This window comes from Ranitomeya variabilis, chromosome 3, assembly GCF_051348905.1.
Source record: "Ranitomeya variabilis isolate aRanVar5 chromosome 3, aRanVar5.hap1, whole genome shotgun sequence".
Lineage (NCBI taxonomy): Eukaryota > Metazoa > Chordata > Amphibia > Anura > Dendrobatidae > Ranitomeya > Ranitomeya variabilis.
Window position 1 is genome coordinate 164452066 of NC_135234.1, and position 26308 is coordinate 164478373.

At 43.5% G+C, this 26308-nt stretch overlaps 2 protein-coding genes across 2 annotated transcripts in view; both read right to left on the minus strand.

The window, feature by feature from the left end:
- Positions 1 to 26308, minus strand: part of LOC143815527 (amine oxidase [flavin-containing] B-like) — a 173929-nt gene that overhangs the window by 133994 nt on the left and 13627 nt on the right. The gene's annotated exons all lie outside the window — the stretch shown is intronic.
- LOC143817238 (uncharacterized) lies at positions 14472 to 17958 on the minus strand. Its single transcript, XM_077298467.1, has 6 exons — positions 17383 to 17958; positions 17232 to 17300; positions 16844 to 17036; positions 16527 to 16683; positions 15446 to 16406; positions 14472 to 14483 (listed from the first exon to the last, which is right to left on the minus strand). Exons 1-6 carry the CDS (start codon positions 17452 to 17454, stop codon positions 14472 to 14474), a joined length of 1464 nt encoding a protein of 487 aa, XP_077154582.1. The 5' UTR covers positions 17455 to 17958.

A 26308-nucleotide genomic window follows, 5' to 3' on the forward strand; every position in this document is an offset into this window, starting at 1 on the left:
GAAAGTATACTATCTGTCTTCTGCTATCTAGTAAGCGGACCTCAAATTTGCTAAGACTATTTTCCTGCTGCGTTTGTTGTTTCATCTGAACTCACCGTCATTATATGTGGGGGGCTACTGTCTTCTTGGGAATATTTCTCTAGAGGTGAGCCAGGTCTTATATTTCCCTCTGCTAGCTATTTAGGTCTTAGGCCAGAGCTGGGCATCTAGCGATAAATAGGAAATGCTACCTGGCTATTTCTAGTTGCGCGGCAGGCTTAGTTCATGGTCAGTATAGTTCCATCTTCCGAGAGCTTGTCCCTCTATAGGCTTGCTATGATCTCTGCCTGCAGAGATCATGACAGTTTGACCGGCCCATAAAGTGTTAAAGACCCAGGTTGAGAAAGGAGAGTGATAAGAAGTCTGCTGGAATTTTTTTTTTTTTTTTTTTTTTTTTCCTCCAGTCTGCCTTGCTGCAGTCTTTTTTCTCTCCCTCCTCCTAATCTCTGTATGCTCTGTGTGCACCTGACAATAATGGATCTCCAGAGTGTAACTGCGGGTTTGAATAATCTCATCACGAAAGTACAAAATTTACAAGATTTTGTGGTACATGCTCCGGTATCTGAGCCGAGAATTCCTTTGCCGGAGTTCTTCACAGGGAATAGAGCTAGCTTCCAGAATTTCCGAAATAATTGTAAGCTTTATTTGTCCCTGAAGTCTCGTTTAGCTGGAGACCCTGCTCAGCAGGTTAGGATTGTGATTTCCTTGCTCAGGGGTGACCCTCAAGATTGGGCCTTCTCATTGCCAGCAGGGGATCCTGCGTTACGCGATGTGGATGCGTTTTTTCTGGCCTTGGGCTTGCTTTATGAGGAACCTCATTTGGAACTTCAGGCAGAAAAAACTTTGATGGCACTATCTCAGGGGCAAGACGAAGTTGAAGTTTTCTGCCAAAAATTCCGTAAATGGTCTGTGCTTACTCAGTGGAATGAGTGCGCCTTGGCGGCAACTTTCAGAGAAGGTCTCTCTGATGCCGTTAAGGATGTTATGGTGGGGTTCCCTTTGCCTGCAGGTCTGAATGAGTCCATGACAATGGCTATTCAGATTGATAGGCGTCTGCGGGAGCGCAAACCGGTGCACCATCTGGCGGTGTCTATGGAAAAGACGCCAGAAAGTATGCAGTGTGATAGAATTCTGTCCAGGAGCGAGCGACAGAATTTTAGACGGAAGAATGGATTGTGTTTCTATTGTGGGGATTCTACTCATGTTATATCGGCATGCTCTAGGCGTACAAAGAAGCTTGATAAGTCTGTTTCCATTGGCACCATTCAGTCTAAGTTTATTTTGTCTGTAACCCTGATTTGCTCTTTGTCATCCATTGCCACGGACGCCTATGTTGACTCTGGCGCCGCTCTGAGTCTTATGGATTGGTCCTTTGCCAATCGTTGTGGTTTTGATTTAGAGCCTTTGGAGACTCTTATTCCTCTGAAGGGGATTGACTCCACCCCATTGGCTAATAATAAACCACAATACTGGACACAAGTAACCATGCGTATCAATCCGGATCACCAGGAGATTATTCGTTTCCTGGTACTGTATAATTTACATGACGATGTGGTACTGGGATTGCCATGGTTGCAGTCTCACAACCCAGTCTTGGACTGGAGAGCAATGTCTGTGTTGAGCTGGGGATGTAAGGGTATTCATGGGGACGTACCTTTAGTTTCTATTTCGTCGTCTATTCCCTCTGAAGTCCCTGAGTTCCTTTCTGATTATCAAGACGTCTTTGACGAACCCAGGCTTGGGTCGTTACCTCCGCACCGTGAGTGCGATTGTGCCATAGATTTGATACCGGGTTGTAAATATCCAAAGGGTCGTTTGTTTAATTTGTCTGTGCCGGAACATGCTGCTATGCGGGAATATATAAAGGAGTCTTTGGAAAAGGGACATATTCGTCCATCTTCTTCTCCCTTGGGAGCTGGGTTTTTCTTTGTCTCAAAAAAAGACGGCTCTTTGAGACCATGTATTGATTATCGGCTTCTGAATAAGATCACTGTTAAGTATCAATACCCATTGCCATTGCTTACTGATTTGTTTGCTCGTATAGAGGGTGCTAGGTGGTTCTCTAAAATTGATCTTCGTGGGGCGTATAATTTGGTGCGGATCAGGCAGGGGGATGAGTGGAAGACCGCATTTAATACGCCCGAGGGCCACTTTGAGTATTTGGTCATGCCTTTTGGTCTTTCTAATGCCCCTTCAGTTTTCCAGTCTTTTATGCATGATATTTTCCGCGATTTTCTGGATAAATTTATGATAATATATCTGGATGATATTCTGATTTTTTCTGATGACTGGGACTCTCATGTCCAGCAGGTCAGGAGAGTTTTTCAGGTTCTGCGGTCTAATTCTTTATGTGTGAAGGGGTCTAAGTGCGTTTTTGGAGTCCAGAAAATTTCCTTTTTGGGGTATATTTTTTCTCCCTCTTCCATTGAGATGGATCCCGTCAAGGTGCAAGCTATTTGTGACTGGACTCAGCCCTCCTCTCTTAGGGGTCTTCAGAGATTTTTGGGCTTTGCCAACTTTTACCGCCGATTTATTGCTGGTTTTTCGGATGTCGTTAAACCACTGACTGATTTGACCAGACAAGGCGCTGATGTTGCTAATTGGTCCCCTCATGCTGTAGAGGCCTTTCAGGAGCTTAAGCGCCGTTTTGCCTCTGCCCCTGTGTTGCGTCAGCCTGATGTGAATCTGCCTTTTCAGGTTGAGGTTGACGCTTCGGAGATCGGAGCTGGGGCAGTGTTGTCGCAGAAAGGTTCCGACTGCTCCGTCATTAGGCCTTGTGCTTTCTTTTCTCGCAAATTTTCGCCCGCAGAGCGGAATTATGATGTTGGGAATCGGGAGCTTTTGGCCATGAAGTGGGCGTTTGAGGAGTGGCGCCATTGGCTCGAGGGGGCTAGGCATCAGGTGGTGGTATTGACTGACCACAAAAATTTGATTTATCTTGAGACTGCCAGACGCCTGAATCCTAGACAGGCGCGCTGGTCTTTATTTTTTTCTCGCTTTAATTTTGTGGTGTCATACCTACCGGGTTCTAAGAATGTTAAGGCAGATGCCCTTTCTAGGAGTTTTGACCCGGACTCTCCTGGTAATTCTGAACCCACAGGTATCCTTAGGGAGGGAGTAATTTTGTCGGCCGTTTCTCCTGATCTGCGGCGGTCCTTGCAAGAGTTTCAGGCGGATAGACCGGATCGTTGTCCGCCTGATAGACTGTTTGTTCCGGATGATTGGACCAGCAGAGTCATCTCTGAGGTACATTCTTCTGCATTGGCAGGTCATCCCGGAATTTTTGGTACCAGGGATTTGGTGGCAAGATCCTTCTGGTGGCCTTCTCTGTCACGAGATGTGCGAGTCTTTGTGCAGTCATGTGACGTTTGTGCTCGGGCCAAGTCTTGTAGTTCTCGGGCTAGCGGACTGCTGTTGCCCTTGCCTATTCCTAAGAGGCCTTGGACACACATCTCGATGGATTTTATTTCAGATCTGCCTGTTTCCCAGAAGATGTCTGTCATCTGGGTGGTCTGTGACCGTTTCTCTAAAATGGTCCATTTGGTTCCTCTGCCCAAGTTGCCTTCTTCTTCTGAGTTGGTTCCTCTGTTTTTTCAGAATGTTGTCCGATTGCACGGTATTCCTGAGAATATTGTTTCTGACAGAGGTACCCAATTTGTGTCTAGATTTTGGCGGGCATTCTGTGCTAGGATGGGCATAGATTTGTCTTTTTCATCTGCTTTTCACCCTCAGACTAATGGCCAGACCGAGCGGACTAATCAGACCCTTGAGACATATCTGAGGTGTTTTGTCTCTGCTGACCAGGATGATTGGGTTGCTTTTTTGCCATTGGCAGAGTTCGCCCTCAATAATCGGGCCAGTTCTTCCACCTTGGTGTCCCCGTTTTTCTGTAATTCGGGGTTTCATCCTCGATTTTCCTCCGGTCAGGTGGAATCCTCGGATTGTCCTGGAGTGGATGCGGTGGTGGAGAGATTGCATCACATCTGGGGGCAGGTTATGGACAATTTGAAGTTGTCCCAGGAGAAGACTCAGCGTTTTGCCAACCGTCATCGTCGTGTTGGTTCTCGGCTTTGTGTTGGAGATTTAGTGTGGTTGTCTTCTCGTTTTGTCCCTATGAGGGTCTCTTCTCCTAAGTTTAAACCTCGGTTCATCGGCCCTTATAGAATATTGGAGATCCTTAATCCTGTTTCTTTCCGTTTGGACCTCCCTGCGTCCTTTTCCATTCATACCGTTTTTCATCGGTCGTTATTGCGCAGGTATGAGGTACCTGTTGTACCTTCAGTTGAGCCTCCTGCTCCGGTGTTGGTTGAGGGTGAGTTGGAGTACGTTGTGGAGAAAATTTTGGACTCTCGTGTTTCCAGACGGAAACTCCAGTATCTGGTCAACTGGAAGGGTTACGGCCAGGAGGATAATTCTTGGGTCAATGCATCTGATGTTCATGCTTCTGATCTTGTTCGTGCCTTCCATAGGGCTCATCCTGGTCGCCCTGGTGGATCTGGTGAGGGTTCGGTGCCCCCTCCTTGAGGGGGGGGTACTGTTGTGAATTTGGATTCTGGGCTCCCCCGGTGGCCGCTTGTGGAATTGGACTTGTCATCCTCTTTCCTGTTTCACCTGATTCCATCAGTAGTGGGTGTCGCTATTTAAGCTCATTTCTCTGGTGGTTTCTTGCCGGTCAACAATGTTATCTGATGCCTCTCAGTGCTTGTTCCTGCTTCTGACAACTACTAGATAAGTTGGACTTTTGTCCATGTTTTGTTTTGCCTATTTGTTCCAGTTCACAGCTGAAGTTTTGTTACTGTGTCTGGAAAGCTCTCGTGGATCAGGGATTGCTACTCTGGCGTTATGAGTTAATGCCAGAGTTTAAGGTAATCTCTGGATGGTGTTTTGTTAGTGTTTTTCTGCTGACCATGAAAGTATACTATCTGTCTTCTGCTATCTAGTAAGCGGACCTCAAATTTGCTAAGACTATTTTCCTGCTGCGTTTGTTGTTTCATCTGAACTCACCGTCATTATATGTGGGGGGCTACTGTCTTCTTGGGAATATTTCTCTAGAGGTGAGCCAGGTCTTATATTTCCCTCTGCTAGCTATTTAGGTCTTAGGCCAGAGCTGGGCATCTAGCGATAAATAGGAAATGCTACCTGGCTATTTCTAGTTGCGCGGCAGGCTTAGTTCATGGTCAGTATAGTTCCATCTTCCGAGAGCTTGTCCCTCTATAGGCTTGCTATGATCTCTGCCTGCAGAGATCATGACAGTTATACCAGAAATGTGTGCAATTTTGGCCCAATTTTTGTTGCAAATTAGACAATATTATTTTTTTACAATGAGGCCAAGCCGACTTGTGAGGCGAGAAATAAAAAGTATATAAAATACATGCAAATATGGTTCAAGCTGTGAAATTGGAAATTTCACCAGAATTTGGGCAAATTTGGCTTGATAAATTTCCACCAATGTTTTTGCCTGCTAGTTGCTGGTAAAAAATAAATAAATTGCTATCTGACTAATATTAGGCTTTATTAGTTGCATGCTTTGCTTTTTCACTCACTTCACCTGCACTATCAGAGGCTGACAAAATTGTATAGATGCAAAGCAAACAGCAGTGTGGATGAAAAGGTAAATATATACATCCCAGTTGCTAAGATTTCTAGGAATTGTTAAAGGTCAGGATCCTGACTGTAATCTACACAGTGTGCTCACTCAAGCATAGTTCATAGAAATAGGAAAGCCTGGGAAAACATTCATTTTTTTCATGTAGTAGTATTGCCTTGTAAAATAAAAAAATTGAGAATATGGCAAAACAAAAGTTCCTCAAACTACACACATATTTCTTCTTTTTAAATCATTGTCTGATATTTTTGAAAACCTTCTTAATTTCTTTTAAATAATGCTGTGCTTTATGTATACTTTCAGAAAAATAACTGTAGTACAGGAGTGTGAAGAATATTGACTAATCATTTTTCAAAATCTTTTTCTTTTCAGTTATGCTCTGATTTATAGCATGGACCAGCATGGTTAGCTGTCTCACATGTTTTTGCATATATGGAAAGCATTAATGTTAAAGATTGTGTGATTCCACAGTGTTTGCCTCCACAGTGGAAACGGAAACCTAGAAGATGCTGCAATTCAGAGCAAAATCAGAGTGCAACTCTGTTAAGTGTACATGAAAAATATAGCAGAAATGTACTACAAACGAATAATAGGTAAAACCTACTATCTAAGGCTAACTGAACCCTCCCTTTTAATAATTATTCCATAAATTCACCATTTCAATATGCTAACATATGCCCTTACAGTTATTGCTCCACTGTCAATAAGCATGCTGTCAAATATGGTCGTCCCCTGTCTAACCAATCACACTTCTACTTCCCATTACTCTACCTTCTTTGGAAGCTCACCCTGATCACATCTATGATCCCTTCAAACTTCAAAGGACTTACTGACTCCAAGGATCTGACACCGATTTTATCGACCACTTCACCACCTCAATGTTACACTTTCTCTCTCCTGACTTTCCCACCACTGTCATGGGTGATTTTAATATCCCCACTGACCCACCAGTCATCAGCCTCTAGTCTTGTCACTCTCTTCGACCTTTGGTTTTACACAATGATCCTCCACAGCCACCCATACAAAAAGATATGCACTAGATCTCATCTTCACCTGTCTCTGTGCCTTTTCTAATCTTATAACCTTGTCCCTCCCTCTTTCTGACCACCTTCTACTCACATTTTCATTAACTGACCCTTAAGTCCACCAATTAGCACAACACTGTGGAAACTTTTCATGCCTATACATTCATACACTCTCTAACTCTATTTTACTGTCAGGCATATCTGCACTCCACAATGCAGGCACAGCCACAGTTTTGTGCAATGCCTCATTTGCATCAGCCATTTACTGAGTATCTACTCTTACGCATAATAGAATGGGAAGAATCAATAGACAATCCTGGCACGCTAGCCTCATAAAAGAGTGAGGACAGGCATCCAGAGTTGTAGAGTAGCAAGAGGAAGAAAACCCACTCACAGGAAAACTTCATTACATTCAAACAAGCAATTTTCAAATTCAAATCATCCTTCACCTCTGCTAAACAGGAATGCTTCACAACATTCATATATTTTCTATCCCACAATTCCAAACTTTTTCAACACTTTTAATTCCCTTCTCTATTCTCCATTGCCTTTTCCTACATCCCTCGTTTTACCAGAATACTCTTCCTCACATTTAAAAAATAAGATATATCACAGAATAGAAAACTAAAGTACAACACTCACAACCCTACTGTATAACGGACCAATGCCCTTCCCCCATAACCTTCCCTCCCACCATTACTGAAGAAAATATTGCTCATTTTCTCTGCAAGTCACACATCACTCCTTGTGAACTTAACCCTATCCCATCCAACCAACTCCTTAAACTCATCACCATGCTTATTGCATCCCTAACCCAATTCTTCAACTTATTAACCTATGGTGTCTTTCCCTCCTCTTTCACACATGCAACCAACACACATATGGTTTCTCCCATTCTCATACTATATCCTCTTCCTGCCCTCTTGCTGCTGGTGTCCCTCAAGGCTTTGTCCTGAGACCTCTTGTCTATTTATACATTTGGCCTGGGACATCTCATAACGTCCAACAGTTTTCAGTTCAACCTATATGCTCAAATTTACTTCTCTAGTGTCCAGAATCTCATAGAGTATATCAACTATAGTCTCCTTCTTCTCATCTTGCTTTCTAAAACTCAATCTGGAAAAAATTGAACTCATCATCGTTCCTCAATGTCCCTGAAGCCTCATACCAGATTTATTACAATAAATAATATCACACTACTTTCTGTATCACAAGTCCACTATCTAGGTGTAACCCTTGCCACTGCGCTATTCTTCAAACCACCCTTTGCCAACTCCTGCCATCTCCAACTCCAAAGTATTTCCAGAATCTTTTATTTTCTCAACCCCAAATCAACTAAAATGGTAGGAATGTTAGTAAATGCCCTCATCATCTCCTGCAACAATATACTACAACAATATCCATCTATGTGGCCTCCCAACTAACAGTCTCATACACTTTCACTCTATTCTTAAAAAGGGTATTCTCAAATTATCTCTGGAGCAACTCACAATTCTGCAGTCTCCTTACTTTTGGGTTTCTGGTAGGTTGTGAACTTCTTCTTGAGTGACAGATACAGTGACTTGCAGAACTGCAATATTAGTAGAACTGTAAAGCTCAGTATAAGTTCTGCTATAACGTATTCAGCCATTGTTGGTCTGCACTCTTACCACTATATTTGCATATAAAAAACATCACAATTGAACAAGAACACAATTAAGGAATGTGAGACTCTAGATTAAGAGAAATGCTCTGAAATTAGCCAACAGTGAGGGCTGGTATGTTTGCAAGATTTATAACAGCAGCTCTATCAGGAATAGAGAGAGAAGGTATTATTTGACTTCTGCTTAGAAATCAAAGTAAGTAATGTGCACATTTGGGTAGGGTCTGGGCAGGCACTGATCGCCAAGCTCCGTGGAAACAAGCTGTGCAAAATAAAAGTAAAATATAAAATAAAAGTTCTCATTGCAGCAAAATGGTAACAGTTTGAAAAATGGAGTGTCAATGGACTGTGGGAATCTACCCAATCCCTTGAACTAGGGGCACCTTAGTCTATCCCTATCCCTCAGATTACTCCTGAAGGTGGAGACGCCGGGTCCTCATACCTATCTATTCTCCTAACTTAACCCTTATCTGATCTTCCCTCAGTCGGGGAGGTAAGGAGATCAAGTGTACAGGAAAACACTAACCAGCCAGACAGAGTTAATAGACAGGGATGCAAGAAAACTACAATCATACAAATACTCTCACAAAACTACAGAGTGGGAAACAGAGGAGTTATAGGAAGGGGAAACCAAATGTGAGAGGATAAGGAAACAAAACACAAACCAACTCCACTCAGCAATCTTCAGAAAAACTCTCCAACCACCACCTCCAATTACTGAACTTTCTTTTTCACCACCAAACCAGGAAGTAGAGCTATCACTGACAATTCCCAAGTGCCAGTGGCGAGCATATACAGCTCTGGCAAAAAATAAGAGACCACCACATCAAAACCCTGTCATGGGTAGCCCAATCTCCAGACCTAAACCCCATTGAAAGCCTCTAGAATGTAATCAAGAGGATGATGGATAGTCACAAGCTATCAAGCAAAGAAGAAGTTCTTAAATTTTTGCTCCAGAAGCAGTGTGAAAGACTGGTGGAAACCATGCCAAGACGCATGAAAGCTGTGATTAAAAATCATGGTTATTCCACAAAATATTGATTTCTGAACTCTTCCTGAGTTAAAACATTAGTATTGCTGTTTCTAAATGAATGTGAACTTGATTTAGAGTTAAGTCCTCTTTTTTTCAGCAGAGGCAATTTGCATATTTAAATTCCCAGAGGAGCATTGCACGGCGAATAAGCCTCCTTACCTTGACAAGCCATCTGGTATGTCACTCTCCATAAGGAGAAACGTTACCCCTTAGACCCCAGTCCAGAGCCTCTCACCTAGCCAAATCAGTTCTCATGCTTCGCACTGACGAGGGCCAACAGCCCGAAACACCGTGTCTGCGAATTGAGATACTGATTTGGCTTTTATCCTAAGTCATATTGCACGACTCGTTAAAGGGTTGATTGTGACTTGTAGGATCGCTACTTCCAATAGGTGGCGCTATAGAGTTAAGTCCTCTTTTTTTCAGCAGAGGCAATTTGCATAACTTGATTTAGGAAATTTAGGAAGGGCACAACTGGAATAGTTATATAAGTGAGGTGTGGCTATAGGCCAGTCTTAAAAAGTTCCAAAGACATACTGATAGGGAATATTGATTGTGAGCCCCATCGGGGACAGTGATGATAATGTGTGTAAACTGTAAAGCGCTGCGGCATATGTTAGCACTATATAAAAATAAAGATTGTTATTAAGTGTGTTTTAGGGTACGATTAAAACTGGGTATTTTGAATTAATCAAATTTGCCTAGGTAGGGCAGCTGGCAAAATGTCTTGGAGATAGGAGTTCGGATTATTCAGGATGTTAGTCTTAGGTCATTAGTAGTGTTGAGCGATACCGTCCGATACTTGAAAGTATCGGTATCGGAAAGTATCGGCCGATACCGGCAAAGTATCGGATCTAATCCGATACCGATACCCGATACCAATACAAGTCAATGGGACTCATGTATCGGACGGTATTCCTGATGGTTCCCAGGGTCTGAAGGAGAGGAAACTCTCCTTCAGGCCCTGGGAACCATATTAATGTGTAAAATAAAGAATTAAAATAAAAAATATTGCTATACTCACCTCTCCGACGCAGCCTGCACCTTACCGAGGGAACCGGCAGCGTTGTTTGCTTAAAATTCGCGCTTTAACTTCCTTACGTGAAGTCCCGGCTTGTGATTGGTCGCGCGCCGCCCATGAGGCCGCGACGCGACCAATCACAGCAAGCCGTGACGTAATTTCAGGTCCTTCAGGATTTTAAAATTACGTTCCGGCTTTGTGATTGGTCGCGTCGCGGTCACATGGGCGACGCGACCAATCACAAGCCGTGATGTCACGGGAGGCTGGACACGCGCGCATTTTAAAATGCGCGCGTGTCCTGCCTCCCGTGACGTCACGGCTTGTGATTGGTCGCGTCGCCCATGTGACCGCGACGCGACCAATCACAAAGCCGGAACGTAATTTTAAAATCCTGAAGGACCTGAAATTACGTCACGGCTTGCTGTGATTGGTCGCGTCGCGGCCACATGGGCGGCGCGCGACCAATCACAAGCCGGGACTTCACGTAAGGAAGTTAAAGCGCGAATTTTAAGCAAACAACGCTGCCGGTTCCCTCGGTAAGGTGCAGGCTGCGTCGGAGAGGTGAGTATAGCAATATTTTTTATTTTAATTCTTTATTTTACACATTAATATTGTTTCGATACCGATACCCGATACCACAAAAGTATCGGATCTCGGTATCGGAATTCCGATACAGCAAATATCGGCCGATACCCGATACTTGCGGTATTGGAATGCTCAACACTAGTCATTAGTGAAATGGAGGGCACGGGTAGGGTGATAGACAGAGATGAGGGAGTAGATGTAGGGTGGTGCAGAATTGTGGAAAGCTTTGTGCATAAGAGCGATAAATTTATATTGGATGCTATAGCGGATGGGAAACCATTGCAAATGACTGCTGCATTTAGGATGGATTGGAGAGGGGAGAGTTTAGTAAGAGGGAGACCGATTAGTAGAAAGCTGCAGTAGTCAAGATGAGAATGAATAACAGTAAGAGTTTTTACAGAGTTAAATGTAAGGAAAGGTCAAATTCTAAAGATGTTTTTGAGGTATAAGCTTTGTAACCTTTTCTTCCGTGACGGGTTCAAAGACAGAAAGTGATCTAGATGAAGTATAGGAGGGAAGAGACCACATGATGTTAGGGAATTGGGAGAATATGTTCTGTCAGATATGGTGAATATTTTCTTTGAAATAATTGGCCAGATAATCAGCACTGAGGTTGGTTGTTGGTGCCTGAACTGGACTGAGTAGGGAATGAAAAGTGTCAAAGAGTCAATAAGGGTTGTTGGATAGTGAGGTGATGAGGGTGTTGAAGTAAGCTTGTTTGGAGAGGTAAAGGGTTGTATGTTTTATGCATAAACTTATAATGAATAAAATCTTCAGCCAGATTGGATTTTCTCCACAGACGTTCGGCGCACCTGGGGCACTTCTAGCGAAAACATACTTACAGTGTATGCCAGGGTTGGCGCCATCTGTGCCGAGCTGTTCTATGTGTAGAAGGTGCAGCTTCAGTGTTTTATTATAATGTTTCAGAGCAGAATCAGCACATGTAAGGGAAGAGATTGGGGCCAATTATGACTGCAAATCCTTCATAGGTTTCTAGGTATTAATGGCACATATATTCCTATAAGTGTGGTAAGTGTGGTTGACAGTTCCTGACAGAGAATGAAAAAGGTTGTTGTCAGAGAGTGGGAGATGGGAGTTAATAAATTCATGCACCAAGTAGAGTCAAGAGAAGATCAGATCCAGCATATTCCCGTCTTCATTCGTAGGAGAATTAGTATGCTGTGAAACGTTGAGCGTGGAGGTTAGGCTGGTTTCACACTTGCGTTTTTGAACGCATGCGTTTTTTTAAAAAAACGCATGGTGCAAAAACGCATGTAAACGCATGTAAACGCTGCGTTTTTTTGACGCATGCGTTAAACGCGTGTGTCCAAAAAACGCAGCGTTTACACGCGTTTACATGCGTTTTTGCATGCGTTTGCGTTTTTTTAACATTTTTCCAAAAAAAAAAAAAAATAAATAAAAAAAACCCCAGACACAACCAATGGGAATAGAGAGGGCGTATATGATTGTCTCTCAATATATTGACCCTAGGGGAACAGAAATTTTCAGAGCTTGCTACTGTTTCCGGTGTCACGATGGATCTTTCTATGGATAACTTTTATTTCAAACTGGAGTTCAGCTTCAAGATTTTCATTGCCTGTGTTTTTGCTTGGGAGCAAGACCGAAACCGCCAAAGATGGAGAAGGAGACAGCGTCGGCGTTTTTGGAGGCACCCCATCATTGAAGTGCGTGAGAGCCGTGGAGCATATCACACGCTCTATGCGGAGCTGAATGCCAACCCGGAGAAATTCCAGGATTATACCAGAATGTCTCAAGATTCTTTCCGGGATTTACTGGCTCGTGTTGAAGGATCCATAAGGCGACAGGACACACGGCTCCGTAGAGCGATTCCACCTGAGGAACGTCTGTTAGTGACATTACGGTACGTTCCTAAACTAAACCAATGACCGTCAACTTTGTTGTTATGACATGTTTTCTATGTTTTTTTTTTTTTATTATTTATTTTTTTTTAAAACACACCATTAGAACCGATTTTTAATTTTTTTTGTTTTTGTTTCTTTTTCTTCTAGATTTCTTGCCACAGGAGAGAGTTTATCTTCCCTGCACTTCCAATATCGCCTTGGAATCTCAACCCTCTCCGGAATTGTTGTGGACACCTGTCGTGCGTTATGGAATGCACTCCGTGAGGAGTTTATACCCGTACCCACCGTGGACATGTGGCGGGAAATTTCAACTACATTTTTGAACGTGTGTGATTTCCCAAACTGTTTAGGGGCGGTGGATGGAAAGCACATCCGCATTGTCAAACCGGCCAGAACCGGATCTGAGTTTTATAATTATAAAAAATATTTTTCGGTAGTGCTTATGGCAATAGCGGATGCGGAGTGTCGCTTCATCGCCGTGGATATTGGAGCTTTTGGCCGTGGCAATGATTCCCAAACCTTCAAGAGCTCGGATATGGGCCGTCGGTTGTATGGCAACAATTTTAATTTTCCCCCTCCACAGCCTCTCCCCAACACTCAAGGCCCACCGCTGCCATTTGTTATGGTTGGGGATGAGGCCTTCCAAATGTGTGAAAATCTCCTGAAGCCCTATTCTAGTAGGGACTTGGACCACACTAGAAGAATATTCAACTACAGACTGACCAGGGCCAGAAGAACCGTAGAGTGCAGCTTTGGCATTCTTGTTGCTAAATGGCGCATTCTTGCAACAGCCATCAATCTAAAAGTGGAAACAGTGGACGAGGTGGTCAAAGCCTGTGTGGTGCTACACAATTATATAATGGCTAAGGAGCGACCCCACATTGAACTTGATGAACCTGTTGCACACCCATTGCCTGATTTTCAGCATCACCCGATGCGGTCAACTGCAGCCGTTGGTCTTATGCGGGACCAATTTGCGGCCTATTTTGTGTCCGATATTGGACGTGTGTCATGGCAGGACAATGTTGTTTAAATGTCCTGTTGTATGTTTATGTTTACCAATTATTAAACACTGATAAACATTTTTCTAATTAATAAACTTTTTTGTGTTCACCATGTCTAATATCTTTTTCCTGTCTAAACAAAGGTTGACCAAAGATGGGCAGTAGATATGTATATCATATTTTGTAATCCAAAACCAGGAGTGGGTGATAGTTGTTGAGGTAATAAATTTTAAATTTTTCATCGTAATTTACCTATGTTGCACTCCCTATTTTGGTTTTCAAAGAATGATATAAACCACGGGCCCCATACTTATAATAATGGTACAAAATTTTTAATTATTTTTATTTATTAATTCTAATATTGTTGACGTCATTGCGTCAAGACTGTCACGGTCTCTATATCCATCAAGTCAAGTGTAAGCAATAATAAATTCATGATAAACATATACATGATCATGAATTCACAATTTCTTACACCTGGCCTGGTGAGCATAGATATGTAGAGTGTGAGAACACTTGTCCCATCTGTTTGACAACCATTGTCACATAATGAGCTATATAGAATATGGTGAATATACAAGGCAGTAATCAACTTAATCGGTCAGGTATATATTTTGACATATGACCGTTTCAGTTAATTTCTGAACTTGATTTCCACCATTTTCTCTTTGTACAGTGACACTACACTAGGTACAAAAATAAAAGAGTATGGAAATAAATACTATTTTTTTGGCCAACTCATATCTGTATACTAAAGAAACACATATAGATGTTGTCTTGTATTTTATACTACTGGAGATATGTGTAGGCCAAAAGAATAAGTGTGTGATGAAGTTTATTGGTGTGTATTGAGAGAGGTGATAGACACAATAAACCAAACATAATTTTTTCAAATAAACTTTTTTTTTATTGAGGAAAAAAAAAACAAATTTATTTTTTGGTACCGCGCCGGGTTGAACCACGCCGGCTTGGGGTTGAGTAACGTAACTGGGGGGTATTCAGAACTGAAGCCTGGCTCACCATGGAGGAGGCAGAGGTGGCAGGAGAATGGGCAACAAAACTTGAAGGGTCTGGAAGTTCGGGGATGGGGCTTAAAACATGAGGGGCTTGAGACACACTGGAATGTTGAGACACATCGGTAGGTGATGGGGGAGGAATAATCAAAGTTTTTTGTTTTTTATGCGTTTTGCCAGTTTTACGTTGGGTTTTCCGGGTTGGGGGAAGTCTTCTTGGGCTATGTTGTACAGTGTGGGCGGGAGACACGTCAGGACCCGGCTCCACACAGTCAGTCTCCATTGTGGAGCGCTCGGCAATGTCTGAGTCCAATGGGGGGAAAGATAAACTCACGCCTGGGTCCTGGTGCCTCGTTGGGGGTGGGGAAACAAAAACCCTTCCAGGATCCTGGTGCCTCGTTGGGGGGGGGGGGGAAACAAATCCCATAACAGTGTCCTGCTGCATTGCTGGTGGGGGGGAACATAAAGCCATGGATGTGTCCTGCTGCATCAGGGTGGGTCCTGCCTGGAAAGGTATGGCTTGGTCGTGCTGCATCATGGGGGGCCCGGTGCGATACGCCATGGATGGGTCCTGCTGCATCGAGGGGTGTCCTGCCAGGAAAGCAACGCCTCGGTCCTGCTGCATCGGGGTGGGTCCGGTCCGGTATGCAACGCCTCGGTCCTGCTGCATCGGGGTGGGTCCGGTCCGGTATGCAACGCCTCGGTCCTGCTGCATCGGGGTGGGTCCGGTCCGGTATGCCAGGCCTCGGTCCTGCTGCATCTGGGGTGGGCCGGTCCGATATTGCATGGATGGGTCCTGCTGCATCGGGAGGGTGCCGGCCCGATAAGCCATGCCAGGGTCCTGCGTCCTCGTGGTGTCAGCGGAGGAGGTCCAAGCCGGAGCAGCGGTCGTCACGGTGGTGGCGGTGGGATGTCCAACAGCACTCGTCATCGTGTTGGCGCTGTAGTGGAGTACACCTGTAGAGGGAATAGAGGTGGCCGTGCAGTGGTATGCAGCAGAGGTAGGAATAGTGTTTACTTGTGACAGTGACGGCACAGTTGGATAGGCCGCCACATTACGACTCTGACTCTGCTGCATAGCCTGCACAAAAGCAACATTGCAGGCCTGCATCACACTCAGCTGGAGATCAGGGCTAAGGTGTTCCGACATGCCCTCTAGGATTTGATTGAAAAAATGCTGAGCTGGCTTATTGAGGTCGGCTTTCAATTGATCAACGCTTTTGGCGACATCCTGGATGCGGCAATTTAAGAGATTATGGTTCGCATCCATTCTGTCACCTAAAGCCTTGATAGCATCATGTAAAACCGAGCTCAAGTGTAAAAACTCGGGCATGAGGGACCTATCCGAAGCCCTCTGTCGCTGCCGGGATGAGCCCGCCAAAATGGGTGCAGCGAAAGAGGACTGCGAAAGGGGAAGACCTGATGGGCCAGCCCCCTGGTCTCCAGTGAGTGTGGAAGACCCACCTGGTGCTGCGCTGCTGGATGGCTGGGACGGGTCCGTGGCTTCCGGCTGAAGGACCGCTCCAGCACCTGTGGCGACAGTCGTGCAGTGTGTGCTGTGAAAAAACAAAACAGAAAATTAATACCAAACTACAACAAGACGGTACATCCTGTGGAATTAAAAGTGACAGATTATGTCAATGCAATACAACCGGAGGCATGTGAGAAATACTTACGTTCTCATGAGAAGGACCGGTCTCAGGAAGGCCAACACACGGTGGTATTTGTAGAGCCGGTGCCTTGCTCCGGAACCACTAGCTGCAGTCTTCTCTGCACGTAGGTCACAGTTGAAGCGGTCCTTCATGGAACGCCAACGTGTCCTTACTTTTTCCACTGTGAAATAACAATAAAATATAATGGTCAGAATAAGAACTTTTGGCCGTGCTCTTGTGACTGTGTGTGATGACAGAAACTACGAAAAGTTTCTTTCATCACACACAGTCAAGAGAGCATGGCCAAGGTCTGTTGCTTCACACTACCGTGCAATACTTACCAAATGCATTACGGACCCGTGGCGTGGAATTCTCCCAGCCATCCCACAACGCTTGGGCCACCTCACTCCACAAACGACGGAGAACACTATTGACGGCGTGCTGTTTATCCCGGCTGTCCCACAACGGGACTCGCTCCTGGACCAGACTGATCAGCAGGTCATTATCAATCCGGTCGTCGTCCCGTTGTGAAACCTAAAATTAAAACAAAATCATTTAAGTTTGCTCAACCACATTTGTAAAAAATAAGACACGAAGATGAGAAAGGGCAGGAATATGAAAGACAACTTTCAGAAAAGGATGATATAAGAAATATGTATAGAAAAACAAGGGTACAGAAAGGAAGTTAAAAGAATATTACAATAAGGACAGTCTGCCTGGTATACATACCCGCTGCCGTCTTCCACCTGGACCTTGACTCCGCTGCTCAGTACCTCTCTGTCCCTCTGTTGAAGTGCTCTATAAAATTAAAAAAAAAAAAATTGCCTCATGTGTCGATGTGACAGTCAATACTTACCAAGCTGACGTACAAAAAACATACCTCGCTCACGTGATCCACTTCTGATTGACGTGGCTGGAACTCCTCATCAGACGAGGAAACCGGAGAAGACATTCTGATGCGTGTTGAAAGAAAAAAAATAGAAGAAATTAGGAGATGTAGATCCAAAAAATTGAAAATGAATGCATTGGCTAGGATATACTCACATTGCTCTGTGTCTTGTCCAAGAATGCGTACGGGCAGGGTGCTGTCTTCTTTGGAGTCTGATGAGAAGTGACCAGAAACTTCCCCCCACCTTCCCTTTATAACCTTGCTGCTATGGGAGAGTCTTATCAGTGTCTAGACATCTTTATCTACAGTTAATTCAGTGGTGCCAAAAAAAACGCATGCGTCAAAAAAACGCATGCAAACGCATGCAAACGCATGTCAAAAAAAACGCATGCGTCTCCATTGACTCCAATGCATTTTTTTGTCCAAAAAAAACGCATGTAAACGCATGCGTTTTTTTAGGAAAAAAAAACGCCCCTCAAAATACTACAAGTTGCATTTTATAAAATGAACGCATGCAGTTAAAAAACGCATGCGTTCACAAACGCATGCAAACGCGTACACCAAAAAACGCATGCGTTTTCAATGTTAAATATAGGGGAAAAAAACGCATGCGTTTTTTTGGTAAAAAACGCAGCGTTCAAAAACGCAAGTGTGAAAGCAGCCTTAGAGATAAAAGATGAGTGGCAGATGGAGAGAGGGAATCATCAATAAGGAAGTTAAAGTTCCCCATGATGAGACTGAGGATGCCAAATGTATAGAAAGTGTTGAAGCCAGGTGGCAAGATGATCAAGGAACAGATGGGAGGGGTCTGGAGGTTAATACACAACTGCCACTTGTTGGGAGAAGGGCTGGAAAAGTCTGACAGTGTTGACCTCAAATGAAGGGAAGATAAGTGAGGGTACTTGGGGGATGACCTCAAAAGTGCATTTTGCTGAAAGGAGCAGCCTAACAGCTCCACCTTGTCTACTGTTAGGTGTCAGGGTATGAGAAAAATATAGGCAACAATATGTGATAGCAGCGGAGGTGGTGATCGACTGCTGGATCCAGGTTTCAGTAAGAGACAGAAAGTTAAGGGAGTTTAAAAGAAAAAAGTCATGGATGTTGGAGTGTTAATTACACACTGATCATGAGTTCCAGGGGGAAGAGTTAAAGGTTATGGATGGCATGCAATGAATATTTATGATATTTGTAGGATTTCTGAGTGTAACAGGGAAAAAGTTAAAGTTACTATTACAAAAAGGGCTTGGGTTAGGGGAGATATCTCCTGCAACTAGAAGGAGAATAGAGAGGGTGAACAGATAGTTAACTGATTTGTGAGAGCGTCTCTTGTGTTGTATGGTGAGAGTAAGGAATCTGTGCAGTTTCAGACTGTAGAAAAAGTGTGAGGGCCAGTATATATGAGTGACTGCATCAGCTAGACTATAAATGATACAAATACATAAGGTGAATACATTTCCCTGTACAAGTGAACGGGGCACAAGTTTGTTTAAATGTCTTACATGGCTTACCTGTCTCCTACCTTGTTTAACTGTAATGTTTAACTGCCCTGGCTCTGTGAAAAATATGGCACTCGATGAAATCTGCACAAGTGCCTTCCCCTTGGCTACATCTAAAGATAATAATATTTTTATTGTAGGTACACTTCCACTGTGAGAGACAGTATGTAATAATAAAAAACAGAAAATCACATTGCATGATTTTTAACTAATTAAATGTCATTTTATTGCATGAAATAAGTATTTTATCACTTTCCAACCAGCAAGAATTCTGGCTCTCACAGACCTGTTAGTTTTTCTTTAAGAAGCCCTCCTACTCTGTACTCATTACCTGTATTAATTGCACCTGTTTGAACTCGTTACCTATATAAAAGAACCCTGTCCACCCACTCAATCAATCATACTCCAATCTCTCTAACATGGCCATGACCAAATAAGTGTCTAAGGACACCAGGGACAAAATTGTAGACCTGCACAAGGCTGGGATGGGTCAATAAGCAAGCAACTTGTAGAGAAAACAACAACTGTTGGCACAATTATTAGAAAATGGAAGCAACACAAGGTGACTGTCAATATTCCTCAATCTGGGGCTCCATGCAAGATCTCGCCCCATGGAGTAAGGATGATTTTGAGAAAGGTCAGTAATCAGACCAGAACTACTTGGGAGGCCCTGGTCAATGACCTGAAGAGAGCTGGGAACATTGTGATGGATTAAAATCCTGCAGGGTGCGCAAAGTCCCCCTGCTCATGCCAGCACATGCCCAGGCCCTGTGTAAAAACAAAGAACACACTGGCGCTGTACTGTGTCACTATAATGTAAAAGCCGCTGGCACCCTGGCAGATAGGCTGTGCAAATCTGCCCAAACAAATGTATAAAATGTAAGTGAAAAAGCGGGCTGCCGCGCTGATACACATGTGGCGGTGCACAACCTTATATGCCTGTAATCACTGCACGTTCCAGAATAGTTAGAGCGGCACTTACTGTTATGTGCCCGAAGTCGCTGGTAATGAAGCTGGCTGAGCTGAGTCCACGGATGGGGAGCATCCTCCCTTACACCGGAACTAGCTCCTGGATTCCCCTCTGTTAGAGCCGGCGGTTTGCCACGCTCTTATAACCTTGAGAAAGAGGGACGGTACCCTCGAAACGCGTCGGTATTTGGCCCTTGTACATGCCCGTCTTTCACGGGCAGGTGACGTCACCGCTAACCACGCCACCCACACACCACACTGCTACATGGCGGCGCCTTAGGCCGAGGCAAACTGCCGGCTCTTACAGAGGGGAATCCAGGAGCTAGTTCCGGAGTAAGGGAGGACGCTCCCCATCCGTGGACTCAGCTCAGCCAGCTTCATTACCAGCGACTTCGGGCACATAACAGTAAGTGCCGCTCTAACTATTCTGGAACGTGCATTGATTACAGGCATATAAGGTTGTGCACTGGCACATGTGTATCAGCACATGCCCAGGCCCATTTAAAGTTCACCAGTGAGCATCTGGATGATCCAGAGGAGGCATGAAAGAAGGTCATGTGATCAGAAGAGATAAAAAAATAACTTTTTGGTATCATCTCCTTTCACCGTGATTGGAGGAAGAAGAAGGATGAGTACAACGCCAAGAACACTGTCCTTACCATGAAACATGGTGGGGGAAACATACTTTGGGGGTGCTTTCCTACAAAGGGGACTGGATGACTACACCGTATTGAAGGGAAGATGGATGGAGTCATATGTCACAAGATTTTGGCCAACACTCTCATTCCCTCAGTAACAACATTGAATATGGGTTGTGGCTGGGTCTTCCAGCATGACAATGATTTGAAACACACAGCCAGGGCTACTAAAGAATGGCTCTGTAAGAAGCATTTCAAGATCCTGATGCGGCCTAGACAGTTTCCACACCCGAACCCAATAGAAAATCTTTGGAGGGAGCTGAAACTCAATGTTGTCCAGCAACAGCCCTGAAACCTGAAAGATCTGAGGAAGATCTGTATGGAGGAGTGGGCCAAAATCCCTGCTACAGTGTGTGCCTGGACACTGGGATAGTGTAATAAAATTGGCCCAGGCCTTTCACAGTGTATCTGACCTGTGCTTTGTGTCTCCCTCTCCTCTGCTTCTTGATTGGACAAGGATGCTTGCCCCTTGCTGCCAGCATTGTCTCATGTGAATTTTTAAAACTTGTTTTGCATGATAGCCTTCTGCTATAGCACCATTTTAGTAGACCTCTGTGTCTCATGAAAGAAAGATGCAAGGTTTTTCTTGTACCGTGGGTCTAGCACGGTCAACAACCATTACTTTTTTTTGGCCAAGATGAATGTAATGTGAGGGTCATGGGAAAGGCAGCGGTACATAAAAAAATTAGCCATGTGTGCCAAGGTCCTTATAGCCAGACTTCCCTGTCTCTGCATGATGACTACTCTCCATCTCCTAAACCTCCTCCTCCATCATCTATACCTCCTCATTCCCCTCCTCAGCACATCCACATAGGAGAGAGAGGACTAAGCTTGTGTGGATACGAGCCTCTGTTACGCTAACAATCAACTCCTGTTCCTCCTCCGCCTCAGCCTTCACCTTCTCATTGTTACCCAATCCGCGCTGAGCAAATGAGATGAGGCTGGGCTGGGTAGCATGTCCCTTTCTCATGTCTTCCTCCATCTCCACCTGGTCTGCATGCAAAGCTTCATGTTTAATTGTCAGCAGCGACTGTTTAAGTAGGTACAAAAGTGGGATTGTTGCGCTAATGATGGCATCATCACTGCTCACCATGTTTATGGAGTCCTCAAAGTCTTGGAGAACTGCACAAATGGCAGACATCCATGCCCACTCTTCAGTTATTATGTACAGAGGCTGACCAGAATACCGCTGAGCATGTTGGAGATGGTATTCCACAACTGGTCTCTGCTGCTTACAAATGCTTACCAGTAGTGTTGAGCATTCTGATACTGCAAATATCGGGTATCGGCCAATATTCGCTGTATCGGAATTCCGATACCGAGTTCCGATATTTTTGTGATATCGGAAATCGGAATCGGAAGTTCCTATAAGTTCCCAGGCATGTGTGGTGCGTATGGTTCCCAGGGTCTGGAGGAGAGGAGACTCTCCTTCAGGCCCTGGGATCCATATTCATGTAAAAAATAAAGAATAAAAATAAAAAATATGGATATACTCACCCCTCCGACGGACCCGGACCTCAGCCGTGCAACCGGCAGCCTCCGTTCCTAAGAATGCAGTGAGTGTAGGACCTGCGATGACGTCGCGGCTTGTGATTGGTCGCGTGAGCGGTCACATGAGCGGTCACGTGACCAATCACAAGCCGCGACGTCATCGAAGGTCTTTCACTCTGCATTCTTAGGAACGGAGGCAGACGCTTGCAGCGGTGACAGCCAGGGGCCGTCCGAGGGTGAGTATATCCATATTTTTTATTTGTATTCTTTATTTTTTACATGAATATGGATCCCAGGGCCTGAAGGAGAGTTTCCTCTCCTTCAGACCCTGGGAACCATCCAGGATCACTTCCGATATTTGTGTCCCATTGACTTGTATTGGTATCGGGTATCGGTATCAGCGATATCCGATATTTTTTGGATATCGGCCCATCCAATCCGATACCGATACTTTCAAATATCGGAAGGTATCGCTCAACACTACGTACCAGCATATGCAGTGTGGAGTTCCAGTGCGTGGTGATGTTGCATAACAGTCAGTGACCTGGCATTTGTATACGCTGCTGCAGCACTGCCATGGCGGCAGAAGCTGTACCTGACTTGCGGAAAGGGACTCTGATATGGCAGACATTGACCAGAAGCTCTGGCAAATATGGGAAGGTTTTCAGAAACTGATGAACTACCAAGTTGAGCATGTGGGCCAAGCATAGTACTTGTATGTGTGTGAGCTTGCTAAGCTTCCCAGCTGCCACCGGGTTATGGCCATTATCAAGCATGACCATGACTGGTTGTAGGTTCAGCGGCAAGAGCCACAGAACTGTCTGGTCTATTATTCCTTTTCATAACTGTGCTGGATTGTACAGTTTGTCTCCTAGACAAATTAGCTTCAGCAGAGTCTGTTGCTGCTTTGCTGAGGCAGTCTTGCAGACTTTCCAGCTGATCTGTGCTCTGAGATAGCATGTTGGAGATGGAGGATGAGGAGGAGCAGGAGGGAGTGCAGGAACTGGTGTAGGAGGGGGAGGAAACCCTGATAGAAGTAGGGCCATCAGTCCTCGGCATCGGTAGCACATGTGCCGAGGGTAGGACTCGTCTCCAGCCTCCACAATGTTCACCCAATGTGCTGTCAGTGAAATGTAACATTCCTGACAACATGTTGATCTCTAAGTGGACAATCCCAATAAGTATGTTGGTAAGGACACGGATAATGATCCTTGGACCTGGACACATAGTGTACAAGGCAGGGATGTCAAACCAGGAGAACTAGTGGCGGCTGCGGACCGAGTACAGAGTAACCACATTTTTACACCTGTAGCAGGCCAATTTTGGTTTTTATTTCAAACCAATTAAATTACACACAAACCAAATTCTATAGTATATATGACAATGGTCAATTTTTAAACAGCCAAATTTGTATACCTGTATCAGGTCAATTTTGTCTTTTATTTCAAACCAGCAAAATTTCACACAAAGCAGGTTCTACAGTATATATAACAATTGTCAATTTTTGAATAACCAAATTTGTACACCTGTAGCAGGTCAATTTTGCTTTTTTATTTTAAACCATTGAAACTTCACACAAAGCAGGTTCTACAGTATGTATAACAAAAGTCAATATTTTTTAGCAAAAATATTTTGTGAACTGTAGCAGACCAATCAGTTTATAAAAATTTTATCCACCATAATTTTAAACAAAGCACGTTAAACTGTATGTATGCCTAACTAAATCCATAAAAATTTTGGAAGGATTTTTGAGAGTTTTTTATAGCAACATAATGCAACAATAACTACAAAAACCATGTTAAACTGTATGGATGAATAATTAAATGCATAATAAAATTTTGAAGGGTTTTTGGGAGTGTTATATACCACCATAATGTAACAAGAACCATGTTAAACTGTATGGATAAATAATTAAATCCATAAAAAAATAAACACTTTTTTTTGGAGGGTTATATACCACAGATATAGAACACAAAACAGGTAAAACTATATGGATAAGTAATTGAATCCAGAGAAATTTTTCAACGCTTTTTTTGAGTTTTATATACCACCAAAATTTAATGAATAGCAAGTAAAACTCTATGGATGAGTAATTTTATCCAGACACATTTTTCAATGCTTTTTTTTGGAGTTTTATATACCACCATAATGTCACAGAAAGCACCAAATACTTTATGGATGACTAACTGAATCCAGAAAAAAAATTTAACGCTTTTTTGGAGTGTTACATATCACCATAATGTCACAGAAAGCACCCAATATTCCTAATACTAATACTCTATGTATGAGTAATTGAATCCAAACTTCTTTTTCAATGCTTTTTTGTAGTGTTGTTTTATAGCGCGGAAATGTAACGGAAAGCATCTAATATTCTATGGGTGTCTAATTGAAACAGACAAATTTTTCAATGTTTTTTTTGGAGTGTTATATACCACTGAAATATAAAACAATGTTCCTAATAATCTATGGATGACTAATTGAATCCAGAAAAATGTTCAACTCTTTTTTGGAGTGTTATATAGTACACAAATTTACCATGAAGCACGTAATACTTCATGGGTAAGTAATTGAATCCAGAAAAAACATTTCACTCTTTTTTTGGTGTGTTGTATGCCACCAAAATGTACCACAAAACACGTAATACTCTATGAATGAGTAATTGAATCCCAAAAATTAACAATGCTTTTTTGTAGTGTTATATGCCACTGTAATGTACCACAGATCATTTAATACCATAGGGATGAGTAATTGAATCCAGAAAAACATGCTTTTTTGGTGTGTTATATACAACAGCAATATACAACAAAGCATGTAATACTCTATAGGTGAGTAATTAAATCTAGAAAAATTTGTCGACACTTTTGTGAAGTGCTATATACCATCGATGAGTTTCACAGAGCTCGTAATACTCTATGGCAAGTAATTGAATCCAAAAAAATGTTCAATGCTTTTTTTGAGTGTTATGTAGCACAGAAATGTACCACAAAGTAAGTAATATTCTATGGCTGAAAATGTAGTCAATTTTTTCACCCAAAAAGAAAAAGATGTGGTCATATTAAGCAGATATATATTTAGTAACGGACTGCAAACCCTAGTCCCTGACTAGAGACTATATTCTGCCACTCTCCCTGCTCTTGCAACTGTTCCTCTCCAGAATGTATCTGACACAAACAGCAAAGCAAAGATTCAGCCCTTACAAATACTGTTAGTATGATGATTCAAAACCAGCACAAGTTTCAACGCTAGAGGACTCTGATTCGTTCAACTGTTTCAACTGTGCACACACAGGCCTGGACAAGCATTCATTCCCTCGAATAAGAGGGAATTAATGCTTGAGCTGTGCAATGGCATTAGTGTGACTGTCCATTTATAATCCCTGATGATGTCATACGGCCAGCCAATAACAGTAATGCCACTACCAAGATGGTTACGGAATTACAGTGACTTGCAGGCAATCCCCGCATGCTTCTTGGCTGTGTAACAGGCGCCAAACATATGGAGTGAGGATTCCAGTTTCAGTTTCGAGCATCAGCTAATGCTTGCCAAAGGACGAGCACATCCGAGCACCCAGATACTCGAGTGTTATGATCTGGTGGCCTAAGAGCAGCATGAGACGTACTCTGGAGAAGGTGGTACCTGTACTGACCGCAGACCCTGAACTTAACACCGCAACTAGAAGTAGCCGTGGAATGTACCTTTCACTCCCTAGACATCTCGACACAGCCGGAGGACTAATTACCCCTAGAGATAGAAAAGGGGAAACTATCTTGCCTCAGAGAAAATCCCCAAAGGATAGACAGCCCCCCACAAATATTGACTGTGAGAGGAGAGGGAAATAACATACGCAGACTGAAATCAGAATTTAGCAAAAGAGGCCACTACTAGCTAAATAGAAAGGATAGGACAGAGTACTATGCGGTCAGTATTAAAACACTAGAAAATATCCACCACAGAAAATACAAAATCTCCACATCTAACTGAAGACATGGAGGGTAAATCTGCATCTCCAGAGATACCAGCTTGGCTGAACAAATCCTTATACAGACCAAGCTGGACAAGACAAAACATGGAAAATAACTTGAACGATCAGGCCCACAGCATGTGGACTGCAAAAAACAAAGCCAGAACTTATCTTTGTTGAAATGAACAGCAAGCAAGAGAGACCAGGCAGGGAAGTGAATCCTCCAGGAAACAATGGACAACTGGCACTAACTAAAGGGTCAAGCAAGACTAAATAGCACAGTCAGAATTGCAATAAGTGGA

What these genes read in the sequence shown, in the direction of transcription:
- LOC143817238 (XM_077298467.1), bottom strand. Translation starts at nt 17,454, where the DNA reads ATGTCTTCTCCGGTTTCCTCGTCTGATGAGGAGTTCCAGCCACGTCAA. An exon ending in ACGGGTCCGTAATGCATTTG is followed by an intron (nt 16,684 to 16,843) that starts GTAAGTATTGCA and finishes GTTATTTCACAG; the next exon opens with TGGAAAAAGTAAGGACACGT. An exon ending in CCGGTCCTTCTCATGAGAAC is followed by an intron (nt 16,407 to 16,526) that starts GTAAGTATTTCT and finishes GTTTTTTCACAG; the next exon opens with CACACACTGCACGACTGTCG.